The sequence below is a fragment of the Grammomys surdaster genome, unplaced genomic scaffold, assembly GCF_004785775.1.
Source record: "Grammomys surdaster isolate TR1022 unplaced genomic scaffold, NIH_TR_1.0 125372, whole genome shotgun sequence".
Lineage (NCBI taxonomy): Eukaryota > Metazoa > Chordata > Mammalia > Rodentia > Muridae > Grammomys > Grammomys surdaster.
In genome coordinates, this window is record NW_021620244.1 from 216,139 (window position 1) to 238,120 (window position 21,982).

Sequence of the window (21,982 nt, forward strand, 5' to 3'; positions counted from 1 at the left end):
GTTTCAGTATATGAAAATCCATCAATATAATCCACCACATATATAAACTGAAAGAAATAAAAATCACATTATAATCTCATTAGGTGCTGAAAGCCTTTGAAAAATCCAATACCCCTTCATGTTAAAAGTATTAGAGAGATAAAGGATACAAGGCACATACCTAAACATAATCAAAGCAATATATAGGAAGCCAATAGTCAACATCAAATTAAATGGAGAGAAACTTAAAGCAATAACACTAAAACCAGGGACAAGACAAGGCTGCCCTCTCCCTACTGATTTAATCCCTATTAAGATCTAACTAGAGTAATAAAACAAATAAAGGATGTCAAGGAATACAAATCGGAAGAGAATAAGTCAAAGTATCACTATTTGTGGATGATTATGATAGTATACATAAGTGACCTCCGAGATTCTACCAGAGAATTCCTACAGCTTATAAACACCTTCAGCCAAGTGGCTGGATATAAAATTAACTGAAAGAAATCAGTAGCCCTCCTTTATACAAATGATAAATAGGCCAATAAAGAAATTAGGGAAACAACACCTTTTACAATAGCCATGAATAATATAAAATATCTGGTGTAATTCTAACCAAGCAAGTAAAAGATCTATATGACAAGAAAGACACTGAAGAAGGTATCAGAAGATGAAAACATCTCCCATGCTCATGGATAGGTATAATTAACAAAATGAATCTTTCTTAGCATAATGGTTAAGAAAGTGGAACCATTCTGGCATGTTTATTAATGTGTAGGTTTTCTTTCTGAATTGGTTAATGTCTTAGATTCCACTTGGTCATTGAAGATTTTCTAATCAATTTAAAGTCCATTGTTTCTTAAAGTTGTTAATCTATTTTCCATTTTTTTCTATGTATTTTTTCATAAAAGATCTTGTTATAGGATTTTTTCTTTTTTTTTCCTTTTTATCTTTTGTACTTATATGAATGTGTAGTATATTCATGTGTATGCATCTATATGTATACAAGGTCAAAATAAAATGTCTTCCTAGTATACACTCCTCTTTCTTTTATTCTTTTGTTCTTTTCTTCTTTATTTATTGAGCAACTGAACCTGGTGAGTGCTCACTGATTAGAGACTGGATGGCCAGTGATCTCTGGGAAGCTACTTGTCTGTTCCCTAAGTGTTAAGGTTAAAACTGCATATACAGCATTTTCATGTGGGTGCTAGAGATTTGAACTCAGGTCTGTATGCTTGTAGGATAGACACTACCAGCTGAGCTATCTCCATAGCCCCTCTTTACTTTAAAAAAATATGTATTAATTCCAGAACTTGGGAAGCAAAGGCAGTTAGATCTCTGTGAGGCCAGCCTGCTCTCCATAGCTATCCAGGGTTACACAGCAAGACTCTGTGTATAGATAGATAAATCAATAAATAAATAGTAATAATCAAGGATATTAAATTAACTTCAAAAATTACAATACAAATACCTCCTTTGGAGTCCCTGTTGCACTGTATTGATTTCATTTCACTTGTTGTTGTAGAATACTTGCAGCAACACAGTTTGAACCCACAGCTGCTAGAATGGCTTTTCCCTGCTTTGATGAACCTGCCCTCAAGGCAAGTTTTTCCATCAAGATAAAGAGGGATCCAAGGCACCTGGCCATCTCCAACATGCCCTTGGTGAGTGTGACTGTAATGTGCTGCTGGGAAAACTGCCCTTCTCTGTGATGTCCAATATTTCAACATTTCTGTTACCTTTGATTTTATTTCCTGACAGTTAGTAGCTTTTCTCTTCCCCTTGAAGCAATGCTTTTGTTTCAAGTTTGTTGATAATCAAACAAAACATTGTCCCTTAGAAAGTTCAGGTTTTCAGTATAAATGATGAACATGGGAGGGAAATGTCAGGAATTCATACCCTTTACAAACTGCTCTCACCCCATTTTCTCATGTGTTAATTTATGAGGATGTTAAGTAAAGAGCTTGGTCAAATAAAGCCGTACAGCATCTCCTAATAATGTCAGAAGCTACACCCATAAAGTTTCACTAATGTGTGAGCTGAACAAAGACAACATTACATTTGCCAAAGTAGACAGAGAAAGCCTATGTTGAACCTCAACCCTAAACAAATAATTACTGGTAACTAAGGAATTCTGAGAGTGGGAGAAATAAGTCTTCCACAGGAAAGAGCACTCCAACTGGTTATTCAAACTAAATAGTCTACCCTGAATGAATGACAGAAAAAAAAAAGGAGCTGAAAACCTACATACAAATAGCATTATACAGAGTGATCATATATTCATGTAACAATTAATGAAAAAAAGAGGCCATGCATTTGAAAGAGAATAGGAAGGATATATGGGAGAGTTTGGATGGAGGAAAGGGAAGGGGGAAATGGTGTAATATATTACAATCTAAATAATAATAATAATTACCATTTGATTTCTAGACACCAGGTAGTTATATGTGTGACATTGGACAGGCATTTAAAAAGAAGAGTAGTATTTTGAGAGCTTGTATTTTTAGAGGTTAGCTCCATTGAGTAGCCATTTCTTCAAGGCAGATGTGAGTAACACTCTCCCTGATTTATAAGGCAGGAAGATGTCCATGCTCAAGGAATAAAACCACTCATCTACTTTCCTTGTCTCATGGATCATGGCTACTGAGTCAAGTACAACTGCAGCTGTGGTATAGCTGTCGTGCAGTTAGTGAGCACCATCACCAGGCAATACATGGTTTCATTGTTCATAATTCATTTTCATTAGAGGATGTTCAGGGTTGAATAATCTGTCTAGAATTCTAAAGAACATTCATTTTCATTATGGTGGCCATGACAAAGGGACACAGAACCCCAAATAAACATGTCTACACTACAAGCCTATGCCTGTTTTTAAACACCTGAAAGATCCCTTTATCAAGTAAATTCTGTGCACCCTAGAGGGCTGCGTTTTCTTTTGCAAACTCTTAGCATCTGTATGTATCCACTTTTCCATATAAATAAAAAATATACTTTTTCATATTATAATTTCCCACTCCAAGCAATGTTAATGCCTTTACTCGGTAGTACAGAAATGAATTCTTAATGAGAATGTCACAGCTCTAGAAAAGTAACAGAACATCTGCATTTGAGGAAAAATTCATAGGTTTGCATATGAAAGGCAAGGAGCTCTAGAGATACCACAAAGATAATGACATTCGAATCCACTGAGTATCAGGGACCCACCTGAAAGCACAGGAAAGTATCTAGCACTGTCTTGCTCCTGGGGCAGGAAACTCTTTCACTGGTAGAATCTAAATAAGAGTAGGCCAGCTTTCCAAACAAATGCAGTGCTGAGAGGAAGAACAATGGATATTTGGGGGGGCAGGACTGGAAAGTCAGATTCTTTATACCATTAGAATGTTGAAAGATATGTAAGAGTGGAGGGCCCTGCTGAGCATAGGTGGAAGAAGAGAACCTTGACCGCATGAAGGCTGGATGCTCCAGGGGGTGGGAATTTTGAGGGTGGGGAGGTGGGAGTGGGGGGGGGGTAGATAGAGGTTACATCCACAGAGAAGAAGGAGGAGGGGTGAGGGGATTGGGGGTTCCTGGGTGTGTGGGGGATGGGGTAAGGGGACAACATAGGAAATGTAAATAAAACATCCAATAAAAATTTAAAAAAAATCTTAATTTATATTAGTACAATCAGGTTGCTTTCCTATTAATAAGCACAGTAAAAATAGAAATTTGGGCAGGGCATATGTAGAAATCATTTAAATGAAAGGATAGCCTGAGATTCTTAAGGAGTAAACCTAAGTGTTTTATCAGGATTGGTTAAAATAACCAGAAGGTAACAGGCAAGCACCATACCTAGTAACTGATGGGAGTTAGAAAGGGCAAGGACACAAAAACAAGCAACAGTCGGATGGACCATAGGAATGTGCCTGTCTGCATGCTTTTCCCTGGGCTGGTTCTTTCTGTAAGAAACACATATTGTGCTAAAGTATTAGGCTCTCCCTTTCAGAGTCTCTTAGACTGTATGCATGTCACACAATCCTTTCTTTAAAACTTCTTGCATCATTATGGAAATATTGTACTGGTCTCTTCAATATATATTTTACTTTTGGAGATTTCTTATAATATGTGTAGGTGTGTTGAAAAATTGGATTACTTGGTCATTTACTCTGATAATAGGTAAAATCTGTGAATGTTGCTGAAGGACTCATAGAAGACCATTTTGACATCACTGTGAAGATGAGCACCTACCTGGTGGCCTTCATTATTTCTGATTTTAAGTCTGTGAGCAAGATGACTAAGAGTGGAGTCAAGGTGAGCCCATGATTGCCTCACAAGATGATCAACCTGTGCTGGTGGTCCTGGTTTCAAAACTGGTAGCTCTGCATCTTGGGATTCCCTCAATCTTAGAAAAGACAGGAAAGGTGATAATTCTGTTGTCTCAGATGCTTACTTAGTACCAATGCCCTGGTAACAAAAGGATATAGAGCATTTGGCTATGTGTAAGTCACCAGTTACCTGGCTCTATTGCTATTTAGCTCTCTAACATTGGCTCTTTTCATTGTGGAATGTAGATTATACTTGTTTAACAATGTATGAGCTAGCCAGGCATCAGGACAGAGACAGTCCCATCTCTTTGAACTCAAGACCAGCTTGGTCTGCATAGTTTCAGGCAAGCCAGAGCTACAGAATGGGACCCCAACTCAAAGAACAAGCAAACGAAGAATAAGGAGACTGGATTACATCTTACAGAGGTTTCTAAGCTTGCATCTGATTATAATTGTCTACAACATTGAAGTCAATGTTACTGGTCATGGAGAGGAAAGAAGGCAGGAGAGGAAAGAAAAAGTTGCTTGTTGGTTTCAAAAAGGGGTCTTTGGGAAGGACAGTCTATGTAAGAGGATGTTAGAATGTCTTGCTTCAAGTATCATTTGAGCCTGGGCTTAGCACATTGGCTTTCACAGTGCTGTCACGAGGTCCAGAAGGAAAACATACTTTCAAGGGGAACTGAAGTTACTATATATGTAATGCTGTCCCTGAGGCCTGAGTAGCTAGGCTACTCTGAATTGCCATTTCTTCTTCTAGTGCTGTGGATATTTGAAAGGAAGTTTAGTGGCTTAGGTGAAGAGAATACTTTAATCTGCTCATTACTTTGCATGTTTTGCTGACTCCATTGTGTATGTTTTTTCTTATAATGTCTAAGCTATGCTTTTTAGTTCTTCCTTATCTTTCTTGAAACATACATACTTTATGGCCATCATCTATGTAAATATACATATTTCATATCCTGGTCATGGCTATCATCATATCCGAAGTTTTTGTGAATTTTGTTTCTGCAGACTTTCTTTCATGTTGTCTTGGTTTTTTTTTTTTTTTTGTATTTATTATGGCTTATTCCTCAGTCAAAAGTGGACTCTTCTAGAACATGTATCTTCCCTCCTGCCAAATGACAGAGTACTTCAAATCCAAAGATGACCTTAAATAAGGGTATTAAATTCAGGAGTTTAGATTGCCTAGTAACTTTGGTTCCAACTCTTAAGAACTATGAAGGTTCATTTTACACTACAATTTTTTAAAGACTGTCACATTCTGTAAAAAATGTGTAATACCAGTGACTAGCAAAGCCTTCCTTCCTTTCTTTTTCTTCCCTCTCTTCCTTCCTTTCTTCTCCCCTCCCTTCTTCCCTCTTTCCCTCCCTCCCTCCCTCTTGCCCCCTCCCCCTCTCTCCTTCCCTCCCTCTTCCTCCCTTTCTTTCTTCCTTCCTTCCTTTCTCTCTCTCTCTCTCTCTCTCTCTCTCTCTCTCTCTCTCTCTCTCTTTCTCTCTCTCTTTCTTTTCTATCTTATTTTCTTTTACTTACAGTTTCTTTGAGAGAAGTATGATTTATTTTTAGTTTACCTTTTAATTTATCCATACACGAAGGAAGTAGCTTTAGAGTTTGGTTTTATGGAGGGTTCGTATTTCCTGCTATACTTCCTGCCTTGGCTAGGACCTGAATCTGTCAATGCCATGAGAACCAGAGCTCGAGTCCATTTGTATTGGGCTTGGATCCACAGGGCAAAGATGGGTGTGGTACCCTACTGACTTCCTAGCATCTAGTTGACATCATGCTTTTGCTTTCTAATGCTTTCTAAGTCATCATGTATTACTGCTTTCTGAAAATAGTTGAGAAAACTGCTTCGAGCCTGTATTTGTAGCTTTTTTGTATTTATTTTCAAAAATGAAGTTGATTAAGAGCAGTCAGAATTAAAATAATGGAATTCCTAATTGTCTTCTGTAGTATGGACATAGTAAGAAGCCATTGTTCTTTCCAGTTGTAGTGGGAAGCCATTATGTTACCTGAGTATCCTCCTGTTCTTCCGCTTCAGGTCTCTGTGTATGCTGTGCCAGACAAGATAAATCAAGCTGATTATGCTCTGGATGCTGCAGTGACTCTTCTAGAGTTTTATGAGGATTATTTCAGCATTCCATATCCTTTACCCAAGCAAGGTAGAATGCTAATGGCATTTCTAGGTGGCATTCGATGACCCCTATTATAGATAATATTATTATTGCTGATGAATCTCCATGATTATCTGTATTGCCCTTCATATAATGAAATTGCCAGCAAAGTTCAAACAACAGACTGATGCCTCTGACAGTCCCCTCACCTCTGATTTGTCCAATCAACTGTCCCTAACAGTGCAACCTGAGGATGGCTTTGCCCTCTGGGGTCATTAGCAGAGACAGAAGAGTGAATGGCTTCATTTTTTTTCTTGTCATTATTAGTACATACTTTGCAGGAGAATAGAAAATAGCCCAAAAAACTTTCTGAAGGACTGACTACATTTGCCAACTATAAGAAAATGCAGATTTTATATGAATTCTCAAAGCTACTATTACTTTGTTTTTAGGAATATAGCTGTAGGCATTCAAAATACAGTATTTAACTAAGGTAATTTTTTTTGATTGTTCAGTGCCCAAACTCATGGTCTAAATATTACAGATGGGGGCCAAGTCTAATGCCTCATACTTGTTTTCCCAGGTACTCAAGAGGCTGAGGCAGAAGAATTAGAGGTTGAAGGTCAGACTAATTAATGGAGGGAGACCTGTCTCAAAATAAAAAGAGAAGCATGGGGAATGTATCTCTGTGGTAGAGCACTTGTCTAGCATGATGAGGACCCTAGGTTCAATTCCTAGTACTGACAAATAAAAGGGGGCAAAAGGAGATGCTTGAGACCTAAGCAACATGATAGTTATGAAGCTTCTCTTTCTCCACCAGGAAAGGTCTTTGCCCCTGGAGCTCGCTAATTCTACGTCCTGGGCTTAGCTTTTTAATTTTATCCTCCATTCTGAAGCTTAGTACAATTAGGGGAATATGCAGCTGTGAGATTGATAATGACTTGTATTCCTTCCTACCCAAGATCTTGCTGCAATTCCAGACTTTCAGTCTGGTGCTATGGAAAACTGGGGCCTGACCACATACAGAGAATCCTCTCTGTTATATGATGAAGAAAAGTCTTCTGCATCCAGTAAGCTTGGCATCACAATGACTGTGTCCCATGAACTGGCTCACCAGGTAGGAAAGTTTAGTCATACATAATCTTTTGTTCCTTGAGAATTTCATAGGAGTTTACAATGATATAGGAATATACTCACTCTTTATTTCCACCCGCATTCAACTCTTCCTGAGTTCTCCTAGTAAAACACCTACTTCCCAACTTTATGTCTTCTCCTTCTTTTTTTTTTTTGTTTAATAACTTACCAAATTCAATTAGTGTTGTCCATATGGATGGCATATATTCATGGCCATGGTTTGCTGTAGAATAGACAGTCTGCCAGCAGCCTCAGAGAAGAATGGTCTTTAGGGTAATTTAATGTTCTTTTCTTTTTGGGACCAATGAAGCTTCTCATACAGCTATCATGTTTACTTTTTAGTTTCAGAGAATAGTTTCCTGAAGTTTCAAGTTTTTAAATAAATGTTTAAAAGTCCTCATATTTATTCCGATAAAATGTTTAATACTGTTACACTGTTAAACTAATTATCATTTTCCACGTCTCTAAGTTTATTGTATCTGTTTCTGCCATAGTACATATAGATAGTACAGTTTCACTATAAAGTTGCAAATAGCAGTCATATTTTCCTTTCAGTGGTTTGGAAACCTGGTCACTATGGAGTGGTGGAATGACCTTTGGCTCAATGAAGGATTTGCCAAATTTATGGAGTTTGTGTCTGTCACTGTGACCCATCCTGAACTAAAAGTTGTATGTAGTTGTTTATGCTTTTATATCTTTTATATACTCCCTCTCCCCCCTCCCCTTTGCCTCTAAGATGGTGCTCCTCCACCCACTCACCCTCTACTGCCTCACCACTTTTAGCAGCCCCATATGCTGGGTCGTCAAGCCTCCACAGGACCAAATGCCTCCCCTCCCATTGATGTCAGATAAGGCCATCCTCTGCTACATATGCAGCTGGAGTCATCGATTCCTCCCTGTACAGTATTCAACTTCCTGACCCTCTGTACTTCTATCCTGTCCCTTCCAATACCTGATACTGCCCCCATTTTCCCCTTCCTTTCCTCTCTCCATTCCATGTCACTTCATCCTGTGATTATTTTGTTCCCCCTTCTATGTAGGATTAAAGCATTTACACTTTGATTTTCCTTCTTCTTAAGCTCGATAGAGTTTGTGGGTTGTATTGTGTGTATTCTGAGCTTCTGTGCTGTTTTTTCAAGGTTTCTACAAAGATATTTAGCATTTTGAATATAGAATTTATACAAATGATAACTTCATTGGAAGCTTAGAGACAAGTCATGTTTGAAAATACTAACTGAACTTTCAATATAAATGAGGTATTAAATTATATCTTCCCTTAACATTAAAGTAATAGAGCTAATAATAGGCTGAATGTTCTATGCCAATTTCCAGTGTTCAGGGTATTCATTGCAATTTAAATCCTGGGTACATATTACTATTAATATGCATAGGATCCAGATTGGCTCATTGTATGCATTTTGACTCAAGTAACCACATATTACATTATCAACTTAGACTTCTAGATCACAGATTTAATTTAGAACTCATATGTAAATTTAAACACCATGTTTTGCCGGGCGGTGGTGGCACACACCTTTAATCCCAGCACTTGAGAGGCAGAGGCAGGCGGATTTCTGAGTTCGAGAGTTCGAGGCTAGCCTGGTCTACAGAGTGAGTTCCAGGACAGCCAGGGCTACACAGAGAAACCATGTCTTGAAAAAAAAATCACTATGTTTTAACTGTAAGGAGCAGCAAGCAAAAATAAGTTTACTTTACATAAAAATTTATTTTTAGTAAAATTCTTTTTATTTATGGGTAATTATTTTCCATATTCACATATATGTACCTATAGTGCATTATAAATAAAGGGTACATATTATATTATCATGTCATGCATTATAAGTGTATCCTGTTTCTATATAATCTTTACAAATAAAAATTATTGTGGATACACGATTGACTGAATATACCAAGTAAAGAAAGCTACTTACTTATTTAGAAATTTAATTTATTGTTTTTCACTATAAGTCCTAAAGTTAAATATATATGCTTGGATGGAATCACTACATATTTTACTTCCCAAGTTTTATAACTTTGGGGATACAAGTGGAATGATCTTCTTTCTAGGTTAACATGATATTAACTTTTTTTCAAAGAGATGAAAATAAATGAAATATTAATGGCTTATTTACAGCCTCAGTTTCTTATATGTTTAGAACTCTCCTTAGAAAGATCTTTCTTTAGAAAGATTAGCAATACTGTTGTATTAGTTCTAAAAATATGAGATCAGTTGACATAGAAATTGAAATTCCAGTCCTATTCTGCAGAGTAAACCTTCCTCCTTTAATTCTTTTTACCTAAATGTAGGTTAGGGATGGTACTTTCTCTCCTCTATTTCTGTTCTCTGTGTCAACAGGAAGAATATTTCTTTGGCAAGTGTTTTAATGCAATGGAAGTCGATGCATTAAACTCCTCTCACCCTGTGTCCACACCTGTGGAGAACCCTGCGCAGATTCGGGAGATGTTTGATGATGTTTCCTATGAAAAGGTAAAAGCAGATTGCAGCGATGAAGTTTGGACACTGAGTCATTAGTAGTTGAATAGAGGGCTTATAATTGAGGTGTGAGATAACTTGAAGTTGTTTGGCCTGCAATTCTATTAGATTCTCGTCAATTCTCCATGCTTTCTAAGGTTTAAAATCTTGAAAAATTAAATGCAGCTGCATTGAAATGTAGTAACAAACTACAGATAGTAATATTTTTCTTATCTTTTCAGGGGGCTTGTATTCTAAATATGCTAAGAGATTATCTGAGTCCAGATACATTTAAAACAGGAATTGTACAGTATCTCCAAAAGTATAGTTATAAAAACACGAAAAATGAGGACCTATGGAATAGCATGATGCACGTGAGTGATGCTCAAAAGCTCTGCGTCTAGAGCTGCCCACTGACTGTCTTGCTTTGTTTTTCCCTGTATTATGGTACTGCATCCTAAAGAACCAAAGTACTTTCTAGAGAAATGAGAGTGACTTGTTATTCTTGGCTTTAGATTTGCCCCTCAGATGGCACACAAACAATGGACGGCTTTTGCTCTAGAAGTCAACACCCATCATCAACCTCAGTAAGTCTCTCATTCTGTCCCTGTCCACACATGCATGTTCTCCATATTCTTTGAGTGGTATCTATGCCAAAATTTTGAGGTCCTCTGTTAAATTATTCTCATCCCAGGCAGATCTGCATTCAAGTTGAACCAGGCTAACAGTCTTTTAAAGATTTTTCTAAGAATCGTCTATGCAAGAGGATGTCTCAACCTTAGGGACTGAATTTCCAGCAAACACTAAATTTCCTTTCACTCCACTCTCCTTAAAACAATGGATTTAGGACAAGTTTCAGTGGCAGGTTAAGACTGAATTATATCAGTTATTCCTACAGTACTACATTTGAAAAAAATGACAAAAGGGCAAAGAAAACTCTTAGACACTTCCTGTGCATCAGGCACATGCTGAATGATTGGGCATATAATGTCCTTTACTTCTCTCAACAGACCCACGAGCCAAGTGCTCTTACTGTTCAGGTCTTTAAACCTGGTGACGGGAATGTGAGATCCAAATCACATGGTGGCGACTTGCAGAGCAGGGATTTAAATTCCACTTCAACTTATATTTTCAACTAGTCAGCTATCAAATATTCATGTCATCTGAGTCACAAAATGATCTGACTCTGTTTAATCTGGATTTGTGGGGTATTTCCATAGACAACTATGGGTGACTAATAGGTGACTAGAAATTCAACAAAATTTTATTTGCCATATTTTTATTTCCTTGTCTTTTTTTTTTTTTGCTTTCAGAGATTGCTTTATTAATAGTTTTTAGCTTATGCAGTAGAACATTTTGTTCTTCATCTTTTCCCATGAGCATTTTCAGTGCAGAGGGACACATAATTTATATTTGCAATTGCTGGTCAGGTACAAGCCGTGATTGTCCAAGAGCCAGCATAGTCATGCTGGTTTTGAAAACCTTAATGCTTCCCATTTCTTTTCCCATTCTGTTGCTCACATGGCAGCTTGGTGTCCATGTGGTATGTCTGGACATTAGCTGTGCCAAGCAGGGCCAACTGTCAAGACACATAGGTTTGGGGGAGGTAATGGAAAGGTAGACAGTCAAGTATTAATGGTTATGAACAGGAGGGGAGGGGAGGCAAGGCAAGAAGCTGGAGAACAGAGGAACACAAGCTGGCCTCCTTTTCTTAGAGGCAGATCTCAAATGATGCATCCCACCCCCTTTTGTCTATAAACCAGCACTGGCGTCAGGAGGTTGTAGATATAAAGACCATGATGAACACATGGACACTACAGAAGGGATTTCCCCTGATAACCATCACTGTGAGGGGCCGGAATGTGCACATGAAGCAAGAACACTACATGAAGGGTTCTGAACGCTTCCCAGAGACTGGGTAATGTTCACAGTTGGAATCTCATTTTGGGTGGGATACAATCTTTGCTTTGAAGCCTGGCCCTCACTCCTTTCCTTGACTGCTTCAGCTAAAGCTGTGTGTATCCTATACAGTTGACCTGTAACCTTATCTTCCCAAAAGGATTCAGAGGCTTTGAGTCTCTGTAAAGCTGACAGCTTATCATTTTCACATTCTCCCATTTTGCAGTTTAATAAGATATCATTTCTAGTTGTTGGCTTGAAGTCAGCTCTGATCTAAGTAAGCAGTTGCTGTGAAGTCACAGTAGTCACTAACATTGATTGGAGTTGAGAAAAGAATTTATGTGATTTCCAGGAATTAAGAAATATTCAGTTCTCCAGAAGTCTGATTTACATCCTAGAAGCCCTTGGCATGTGCCCTCAAAGAGTATTATTAGAAATGATGTGTTGCAACTCATAAAATATTTGATGTATCTTAAACTAATTCAATCAGAACATAGCAGAAGTGGCAAAAATGGCTATATATGTTTTATACAGATATGTATTATATTCAAGTTATGATTTTCTATGTATATAGAAAAAAAGAAAAAGAAAGCATATATATATATATATATATATATATATATATATATATATACCTTACATTTAGGCAATTTGAATGTAATAACATGTAATATATTATATGTCCACCAAGATGTATAGAGAAGTTATATTTTCAAGAAAATAAAAGCATTCATAAGATTCACTTATAATCATAGCAAATTTTCAAAATTAGGAAATAAACTTGACAAAATATCATAATTTAATCTATAAAGCCTATTCTGTTTTTCCAGTTGTCATAAAATGTCTTTGTGTCAAAATGGAAAAATTCCTGCTCCCAAATTTAGCAAATATCAAATTCATTGCCACATTATTTTGATTTCCCTTTTTTGCAGCAATTCTCCAGTTCTTGTGTTTCTTGATATTTCTTCCCCAGTTCAGGTCATTTACTTTGCTAGGATTTTCTTCAACTTATATTTTCTCCTAGTGTTTCTTCTTGATCAGATTCAGGGTGTTTGGAGAAACTCCACAGAAGAGAAGTGACATCTGTCTCTTTGGTAAATGGTTAAGAAGGAACATGATGTCAATCTGTGTCATTATTACTGGTTATTATTCAAGGTTAAACTTGGAACACTAGTCATTAATCACTTGAGCTTGCTTTTGTCTTTTTACTGTAGGGTCTGAGAAAGACAAATAGCAGTTGAACTGGAAGGGAGGCTCAACATACTCCCACATCTTGGCATAAAAGCTGCTTGTTCTTCATGGGCCCTTAGAAACAGTGATCACGGGACTTTGTTTATTGCCTTGCTTGTTCTTTGATTATTTGTGTTTACTGTCTGGCTTGTTTCTTGACATTTGCATCTATTGTATTGCTAGTTCCTCAACCTATAACTGACCTTAATACTTGCATGTAATTAAAATGGTATAAAAGCAGATTGGGAAAAAAAAGCTGCTTGTTACTTGAATAAAAACAATGAACAACGTATATTTGCTTTCTTTTAGGTATCTGTGGCATGTTCCGCTGACATTCATTACTAGCAAATCAGACTCAGTCCAGAGATTTTTGCTGAAGACAAAGACAGGTGCTTTAATATAAAAATAGTTTAAGAAGAATTATAGAAATGGGTTGAAACCAGCTATCAAGCTTCTTTAGCTATTGATTTTGGTGAAAAGGAAAGGGAATAGGTTTGGAATTCTTGCTGGACTTAGAAGATGGCTCAGTTGATAGAGTGCTTATCTTGTAAATGTGGGGATTTCTGTTTGAGCTCCAGAACTTAAGCTTAAAAAACAAAAATGAGTGTTGCAGTATATGGTTATGACCCTGGTGCTGGAAAGGTAAAGACAGAAAAATCCTGACTGGCAAGTCCAAGCACAGTGAATGTTCCTGTCTCATCTCCTTCCTGATGAAAGAAATGTCCAGAATCTGTGGAAGAGCTAGTATCATCCTCTGACCCCCACACACACACACTCTTCAGAAACAAAAATTCAAATACTCAATGAGAATAGGTTTTTAAAAAGGAAATATCATGATATAAACGTAAACGGTTGAGCACTATAACACTGAAATAGATTAACAGTGAAGTCTTTTGCTCCAAGACTCTGCACCTTGCTCTGTGCTGAATCGGGCTAGGCTGAGCAGGTGAGAGGCCGACTAGCTAGCAAGGAGTGTGAGGAAGCTCTCGATAGTGTTTTCGGAGAGCAAATCTCTTCCCAAGTGGCAGTGTTACAGCTTTTACAACAGAAGCTCTCAGATGATGGAGTAATTTTCACACACCTCTATTCCTTCTGGATAGGATTCTTATATACAGTTTTTGGGTGAGTAAGGGTCTGGCTTGGACTGAGAGCTTGGGGATACCTTATCTACATGTGGGAGGGCTTGGGGCGCTGCTCCTATGTGACTGATGGCCACAGACCTCGTATCTATGTGAAAGGAGCCAGGGTGCCAGGAGCATGGCCAAGTGCCTACTGTTGCTGAGGGTCACCAGGGTTTAAAGCCTAAGCTCGACCAGGTACCCAGCTGCCTCTTGAAGCCCACCACCCCACATGTATCTAATACTACTATTGACATTTGTCTTATGGGTTGCTGTGATCTAGTTTCTACAAAAAAATAAATGATCTCCATCTTTTCAGTATTGGAGTTTTCCCAGTTTCCTTGTGTAACCTCTGATGTGAACAGCTTCTATCCATTCACAGAGTAGATGGTTCTGAGATTTATCCTATCTACTATAGATGTGATCATTCTGCCAGAAGCAGTGCAGTGGATCAAATTTAATGTGGGAATGAATGGCTATTACATTGTGCATTACGAAGATGATGGATGGCCTTCTCTGAGTAGCCTTTTAAAAGAATCACACACAACAATCAGCAGTAAAGATCGGGCAAGTCTCATCAACAATGCATTTCAGCTGGTCAGGTAATGCAGGCTATGTAAAGTTGTGATTTATTTCTGCAAACAGCTGTTACTGTTCAGAGACTTAGTTTCTAGAGATTGATTGCTAATGAGAATTTGGAAAGGCGTCCCCTCTCCAAGTTCTTCCAACAGGACAACATAGCTTTCAAACAGATGCTTAACCTCTGGTCTTTAACTGCTAGCTGATATAAAATACAGAATCAGTATTTTAATCTTTCTCATTAATAACTCAAATCAGGCTGAGGCAAATGTGTAGGAAACCTTCAGACTACATCCTATTGAGCCCCTTGCCTGTTCTACAGCTTTGTTCTGAAACTTTTCTGAGCATGATATAGGAGATAGATTTTGTCCTGTGCTGAGTCCTTAACCTTGACACATTCTTGTGAAACTAATGCAGGTCTAGTTGTTCACATTGCAGCTATTGTACCAAATAAGAGATTTTATTTACAGATAATAATTTCCACAGCATCTTTATGGAATATAGTTTATATAATTTGGCCTCATCAAATGATCTTTGATGAACTGAGGCAGGAGTGAAGATTATTCATTCTTTCCTATCTTAGAAAGGGAAAGAAATTGTTTTCCAAGCTTAAAATATGAATGTCTTCATTGTTTAGGCAGTGATGAATCTCTAAGAGAGCCATCTGGGTGGAATGAGGCAGCTCTATAACTCTCAGATCCGATGTCCATCTATGCAAATGTAGAGTCTTTCCTTCTGGCTCTCTTATAACTTCTATGAGAATCCCAAGGTGATAAAAGCAGGGAGAAATTAAAGAATGCCTAATCTGTTACTTTTCTCTATACTTAAGTTCATCTGCATGGCCTGTTGTTCCAGAACTCTAGAGTACTCTGATATCCAGTTTATTTTTGAATAGAGATGATGAATTTATGACAGGGATTCTTATTTTTTTTAATAAAAAAAATAGCAGCAGTCTCCCTGGTGTGGCTCTCTTGATCTTAAATTGAAGTTCTAAGTTTTGTCTGGAACTTCAACACATAGTTTGATGTACTCTATGTGACAGATACTAACATGCACCATTTTATCCTATCCACAGGCTAGACTTTGCTCTGTAATTATGACTGTTCTTCACCAGTGTTGTTTTCTACAGTTGTAATGTGAAGTCATTATTTATGTATGTTTGCATCTTTGCTAAAAGATTATTGCAATATTTGTTGAAGCAAAAATATGATTTCTCATAAACCTGTAACCATGTTGTTTCTTGTTCAGCATTGGAAAGTTATCAATTGAAAAAGCCCTGGATTTAACCCTGTACTTGAAAAATGAAACTGAAATTATGCCCATATTCCAAGGTTTGAATGAACTAATACCTATGTATAAGTTAATGGAGAAAAGAGATATGATTGAGGTGGAAACTCAATTCAAGGTAAAGACTGAGATGAGTCAAATACAAAAAAAATGTATTTTTTCTTATTGATGAAAGAGTGCTTATTCTATGTGTTTGAATATATATATATATATATATATATATATACACACACACACATGTGCGCACACACATACACACATAAATACAAATATATGTCCTCCTGTACATTAAAGAAAAGCAAATAAAAATTGCTTGGATTAACTAGCAAATGGTAGGCCGGCACTAAATAGGAAAAGTGTTGTTAGATTGTATAATTTTCATCTTTTTCTTTCTTGTATTTTATTTCACTTGTAATTTTCATCTTTTTCTTTCTTGTATTTTATTTCACTTGACTTGTCTCCTTTTTTTATAATTTTTTATTTTTTTTCAAATCGTAGTTCATTCACACAGGGGTTATAAACACAGAAAAGCAGAATGTAGGGAAGGGGATGACATTGGCATGTGGGTGTTCAGGGGGAATACAGATATCTTTCAGAACAGGGTATCGGCTGGGTGAAGGTTCAGGGGACAGGTCACTATGACTCTGCCTAAGATTCACTTGTCCTTATCTAAGTTGGTATTGTCTGCCAAGGCTATCTATTTACAAGGTCTATGACTACTCAGGCTGGTAAATTTCTACAAAAGCTGCCTGTTTACAATAGCTTATAGCCATCTGTTTCAATGTTTTTCCACAGAGACCCAAGACTTGGTGTTAGTATACATGTATGACAGGCCTATTACTGATTTTAGGCCTATGGTTGATTTTAGGCCTTCAGTGTGTAAGCAGGGCTGCCCCTGACATCTCCTCCCTTCTCTAAGTATAGAAGGGCAGTGGCAATTCTAATCTTTCGAAGGCAGTGATAGAGGCCTGACCTCCTGTAATTGAAGGGGACCTTGTAATGGCTCCAGTCCCCCTGTCGTTGTCCAGTGAGGCATGAGGGCCATACTCATCCTGATGTCTTCTTCCTGGAGAGGAGATACTTTTGACATCAACCCCTATGCAGTCAGTCTTGTCCCTCAGGGAACCCAGAGAGATATTTTTAACTTTTATTTATATTCCCTTGCAGTGCTTAGCCTCTCAGCCTAAGCAAGAATTCAGATCGCCAATCAGAGGGGGTTCTGGGTGGCCCCTCTCTGCTTGGTCTAGTGGCAGAAGTCCCCTCCTTTAGGTTGGGTGGAGATGGCTTTTGGGAACACCCTGTATGAAGTAACAACCTCATCTTGAGTCTTGTGGTCCTCCATAGCTAACTTATGATAATGTATCTGAATAGATTTTGCTACCAAATTATTTATCTGTTGTTTTACAGAGTTAGTCAGCCTATTTGAGGCCCAGGGACCAGCAGAAATAAGCAAAAATAACCCAAATAATGGTTTCAAGATGGGAGGAAGTAGGGTTGACAACCATGGAGAGGCTGAAAACCAATTCTTGTACCAGCATTCATCTTTCTCTTTCTCTCTCTGACTTTTCTCAGGGCCTTCTCTGACCTATATCATGCTCTCTTTAACCCTCCCTGTCTTGTCTATGTAAAGGCAACATTCTTCTTTAAGGGCTGTACACAGTCAAGAGCTGTACACAGCCTTTTCTATTGTAATAGAGTAAATCAAGTCCAATAAGTATCTTTGCGATTTTTGGAGGTCTTTTCAGACAGCGAAACGAGGGATTTCTTCAGATTAGTGATGTCAATCTCTAGCTGTTTGATATTCTTGTCAATGGCCTTTGACTTATCCCCTGTGATTACTAATCCTGATATTTTCCAGGACTCTTAAGTGGTACTTGAAGAAACACAAAATTTCTATTTTTGATAAAATATTGTGAAGATTTAGACACTTTGCTCATAAAATTTAGTCTGTTTATCCTGATTTAAGTAGATGGGACATCTTTAGAAAAGATTACTGTGATAATATTAAAGTCATTTTTTTATCCATTTTATAACTTAATTAAATAGAGTTGCCAGCTTTTAAAGGAGTGGGGTTGAGCCTTAAGGATTAGTTCACATCTGAATTTCTTTTTTCTTGCAAGGAGACCACTCACTCAGCATTATTAAAATACATTCACTATGTATTTATATGAAGTTTCTCAGCACCAGGAATACTAGGCTATGTGAGTTTTAAATGCTCTGTGACACTGCTCATAATACCTGTCACTGCTCCTGCTATATTCCACAGGACTTCCTCCTCAGGCTGCTGAAGGACCTTATTGATAAGCAGACTTGGACAGATGAAGGCTCTATCTCAGAGAGGATGCTCAGGAGCCAGCTCCTCCTCCTTGCATGTGTGCGAGGTTATCAGCCCTGTGTGCAGAGGGCAGAGCGTTATTTCAGAGAGTGGAAGTCGTCTAATGGAAACATGAGGTCAGTTCCCACTGAACATGCAGTCCAGCTAATTTATGTAAAGGTTATCTTTTACCTCATCCTTCCTGTTCCCCATCATTGGCACTGACCACTGGGAAAAGCTACTGCACCTTTTTGAAAAAATAAATTGCCTTTTAAAATTTATATTTCCCAACTTTCTATCTTAAGAAATACAACAAAGACTTTGTGTGCCCAAAAGTAAAATGTCTGGGAAGTTAGAACATGATCATAGTAACTCCCACTTTGTGTAGTGTGCAGTGTATATAAAATGACTGAACCAACATGGCCATGCCAGGCTGAAACAAAGGCAGTGGAGTTTATAGAAGTTTCTCTCTTCAAACCCCCTGCCCACAGTATATAGTTGTTGTTCATACTGGGAAAGATGAACAATGTCTGGAATCTCCACTCCTGCTAGGCATCAATCCTTTTGTATTTGGAACTTAATGGCATCCAAGAATCATTGTATGGCAACAATCTGAATATTTAGCTTTAAAACACATGTTTATTAACTATAATACTATTGAGATTACTGGTATTTCCTCATGTAATAAAATTTGAATCTCAGTTGAATTTCTTTCACATAGTTTTTAAAATAAACTATATGTGTAAGCATTTATGCATAACATTTGTTATTGTATTTCTAAGGCTGCTCACATCTGATCTTAGACATTTTCTCGTGCTTCTTTCCATGAAGTGTAACAGAAGGAAATGGCAGTTTATGTTTTGAGGAGTGTACCTGTGAGTGTGGAATTAATTCACAACTGGTTCCCATTATGCATGTAAGAGCACTTCGTCTCTCTCAGGATCTAAAATATTTCTTCTTTCTTACAGCCTCCCTATTGATGTGACCTTGGCAGTGTTTGCTGTTGGGGCCCAAAACACAGAAGGCTGGGATTTTCTTTATAGTAAATATCAGTCTTCTTTGTCTAGTACTGAGAAAAGCCAAATTGAATTTTCCCTCTGCACAAGCAAAGACCCAGAAAAACTTCAGTGGTGAGTCATGCAATGATGTCAATATGGCCAAGGAAATTTGAATTGGCATAGGACTATTTTGGCACTTGTTTTAGCTCTGTTGCCCAGGAATTATTTATTCTGCTGGAAACACTATGCAAATGAGCCCATACCTAATGAGGGTCCCAAGTAATCAGAACCAAGTATTTGGAAAATATTTAAAGAGTATTGTGTGTCTTTACAGCAGTAACATATTTGAAATATTTAGAGATACTTCTAGAAACCATTCTTTTGAGGAAATGAGAGACTATATAGTGTGGGTCTTTTAAATGCTATGTAAATATTAGCTTTTAATCATGTTACTATAGTGGGTTTATCAAGATGCTACCAATTTACCTTTGGAGACTTTATAATTAGTAAACAAATTTTTATTTGTAAGTTATTTTATTAAAGATTTTTGTAGGTCTTCAATCACTTATAATTCATTACTAACATCTCTTCCTCTAATTTTTAAAGGCTTCTATACCAAAGTTTTAAGGGAGAGATAATAAAAACTCAGGAATTCCCACATATTCTCATACTCATTGGCAGAAACCCAGTGGGTTATCCATTGGCCTGGAAGTTTCTGAGGGAAAATTGGAATAAGCTCGTACAGAAGTAAGTAGTATCAAAAATTGCAGTGGGATTGGATGCATTTTTACCACACCCCTCTGCCTGTGTGTTTAACCTTTGCTATTTATATGAAGGAGTATCTGATGTTGAAGGTTACTTTTCAAATTATTATTTAAAATTTTAGTCCACTGCTAACCCTTGCATCTGGATAGCAATGCTTTCCATCCTATCTGCTTCTTGCTATTGGCTTGCCTGAAACCTTCCTCCTCCAAGATCAGTATAGCTCTCCCCTAATTAATTCAGCCCTGTGTACAGCTGTCATTTGTTTTAGGTTCTTAGTCTTTTACTTAGTTATTGGTATGAATTGTATTTTTACAAATAGATTCTTTAAATGTTATAGGATATATAAGATACTTAAAATATATATTGAATGGACACCTTTTGACATTTTCTAGGTTTGAACTTGGCTCATCATCCATAGCTTACATGGTAATGGGAACAACAGACCAATTTTCTACCAGAGCACGTCTTGAAGAGGTAAAGGGCTGTGTGTGTGGGAGAGAAATTCTCTCTTTTAAACTCGAGTGGCAGTTAGTTACTAAATATGGGCAGGAACAAAAGCTGTGGCACACTGAGAACGAATCTTGTTATTTGGATGCAAATTTTGTGTTCCAATGTATATGTCTCTCATGTAACAAGCTTTGCTCTGCAATTAAAAACTTGGATTTTAGCCAGGCAGTGGTGGTGCACGTCTTTAATCCCAGCACTTGGGAAGTAGAGGTAGGGAGATTTCTATTTCAAGGCCAGCCTGGTCTACATGGAGTGAGTTCCAGGACAGCCAAGATTATACATAGAAATCATGTCTTGAAAAACAAAAACAAAAATAAAACAAAACAAAAAACAAACAAAACAAAACAAAAAAAAACTTGGATTTTGCCAGGTGTGATGACATGTTTTAAATCTAAGGGCTCTTGAGGCAGCAGCAGGCAGATACCTGTGAGTTAAAGGCCAACTTGGTCTACAAAGCAAGGTTCAGGCTAGTCAATATTATATAGTAACACCCTGTCTCAAAAACAAAAACAAATGAGCAAAACAAAACAACAACAAAGAAACAACAAAAACCTTCACTTAAAATAAAACAACACAATTGGTCCTCATTTAAAGATATTAAAAAGTGAATGCTAGAGGTTCGAACATCAGCCATAGTGGAAGAGGCAGAGAGGGCCAAGGTGCTTCAGTATCCAAAGCCATGTTTCTCTTCTCACTTATAATATTCTATACTTTATGATTTTTTGGGAATCTGTAAAATCCATCTGTAAAATAAATATTAAAGAATGAAAACTGTATAGAAGATAGGAGCTACAAGGACCTAAACTGAAAAATACAATGACATTGAACAGTTATCGAGTTCTTAGTGCTCAGGCAAAAATAAGAAATTGCTATGAAACTGTCTGGTAAGAGGGAACATGAGACAAACATATATTCTACAAAAGGAAACTTTCTTCCACTCCTCTAAAAGCTGCTGAGTGTGTTCTTAGTGAGGTGTATATGTTGGATATTCAACTGTATCAGTGTGGCAGAAGACACAATCTAGGGTTGGGAGAAATGTTAAGAGCTAGTTTTGCTAGGGCTTGTATTGAAGTCCATATTTCAGCCATAATATCACTATGTGCTTCTTAAGGTAAATGAAACATTTTAGCCAAAAAGTGAAGCGAAAATATTGATGTCTTGTTGTTGAAGAGTGCTCAAAGTGATTATTAGTTGATGAGGAATTAGTCTTGGGTCCTGCAGCAGTATATTGAGCTGAAGCACGGGGTGGGAGGAGGGAGTGTCTCCTCTCTTCTCCAGCAGGAAGCA

General features: G+C 37.5%; 1 protein-coding gene across 1 annotated transcript in view; it reads left to right on the plus strand.

Moving 5' to 3' along the window:
* LOC114637716 (endoplasmic reticulum aminopeptidase 1) overlaps window positions 1-21,982 on the plus strand; it is a 33,896-nt gene that overhangs the window by 9,679 nt on the left and 2,235 nt on the right. The window contains exons 3-18 of the mRNA XM_028785989.1: window positions 1,505-1,643; window positions 4,132-4,266; window positions 6,319-6,439; window positions 7,354-7,508; window positions 8,081-8,194; window positions 9,882-10,013; window positions 10,241-10,372; window positions 10,514-10,585; window positions 11,762-11,916; window positions 13,437-13,516; window positions 14,664-14,847; window positions 16,073-16,229; window positions 18,378-18,562; window positions 19,394-19,555; window positions 20,030-20,170; window positions 20,581-20,662. Of these exons, the coding sequence (XP_028641822.1) occupies window positions 1,505-1,643; window positions 4,132-4,266; window positions 6,319-6,439; window positions 7,354-7,508; window positions 8,081-8,194; window positions 9,882-10,013; window positions 10,241-10,372; window positions 10,514-10,585; window positions 11,762-11,916; window positions 13,437-13,516; window positions 14,664-14,847; window positions 16,073-16,229; window positions 18,378-18,562; window positions 19,394-19,555; window positions 20,030-20,170; window positions 20,581-20,662 (2,146 nt within the window). The remainder of the gene's footprint in view (window positions 1-1,504; window positions 1,644-4,131; window positions 4,267-6,318; window positions 6,440-7,353; window positions 7,509-8,080; window positions 8,195-9,881; window positions 10,014-10,240; window positions 10,373-10,513; window positions 10,586-11,761; window positions 11,917-13,436; window positions 13,517-14,663; window positions 14,848-16,072; window positions 16,230-18,377; window positions 18,563-19,393; window positions 19,556-20,029; window positions 20,171-20,580; window positions 20,663-21,982) is intronic.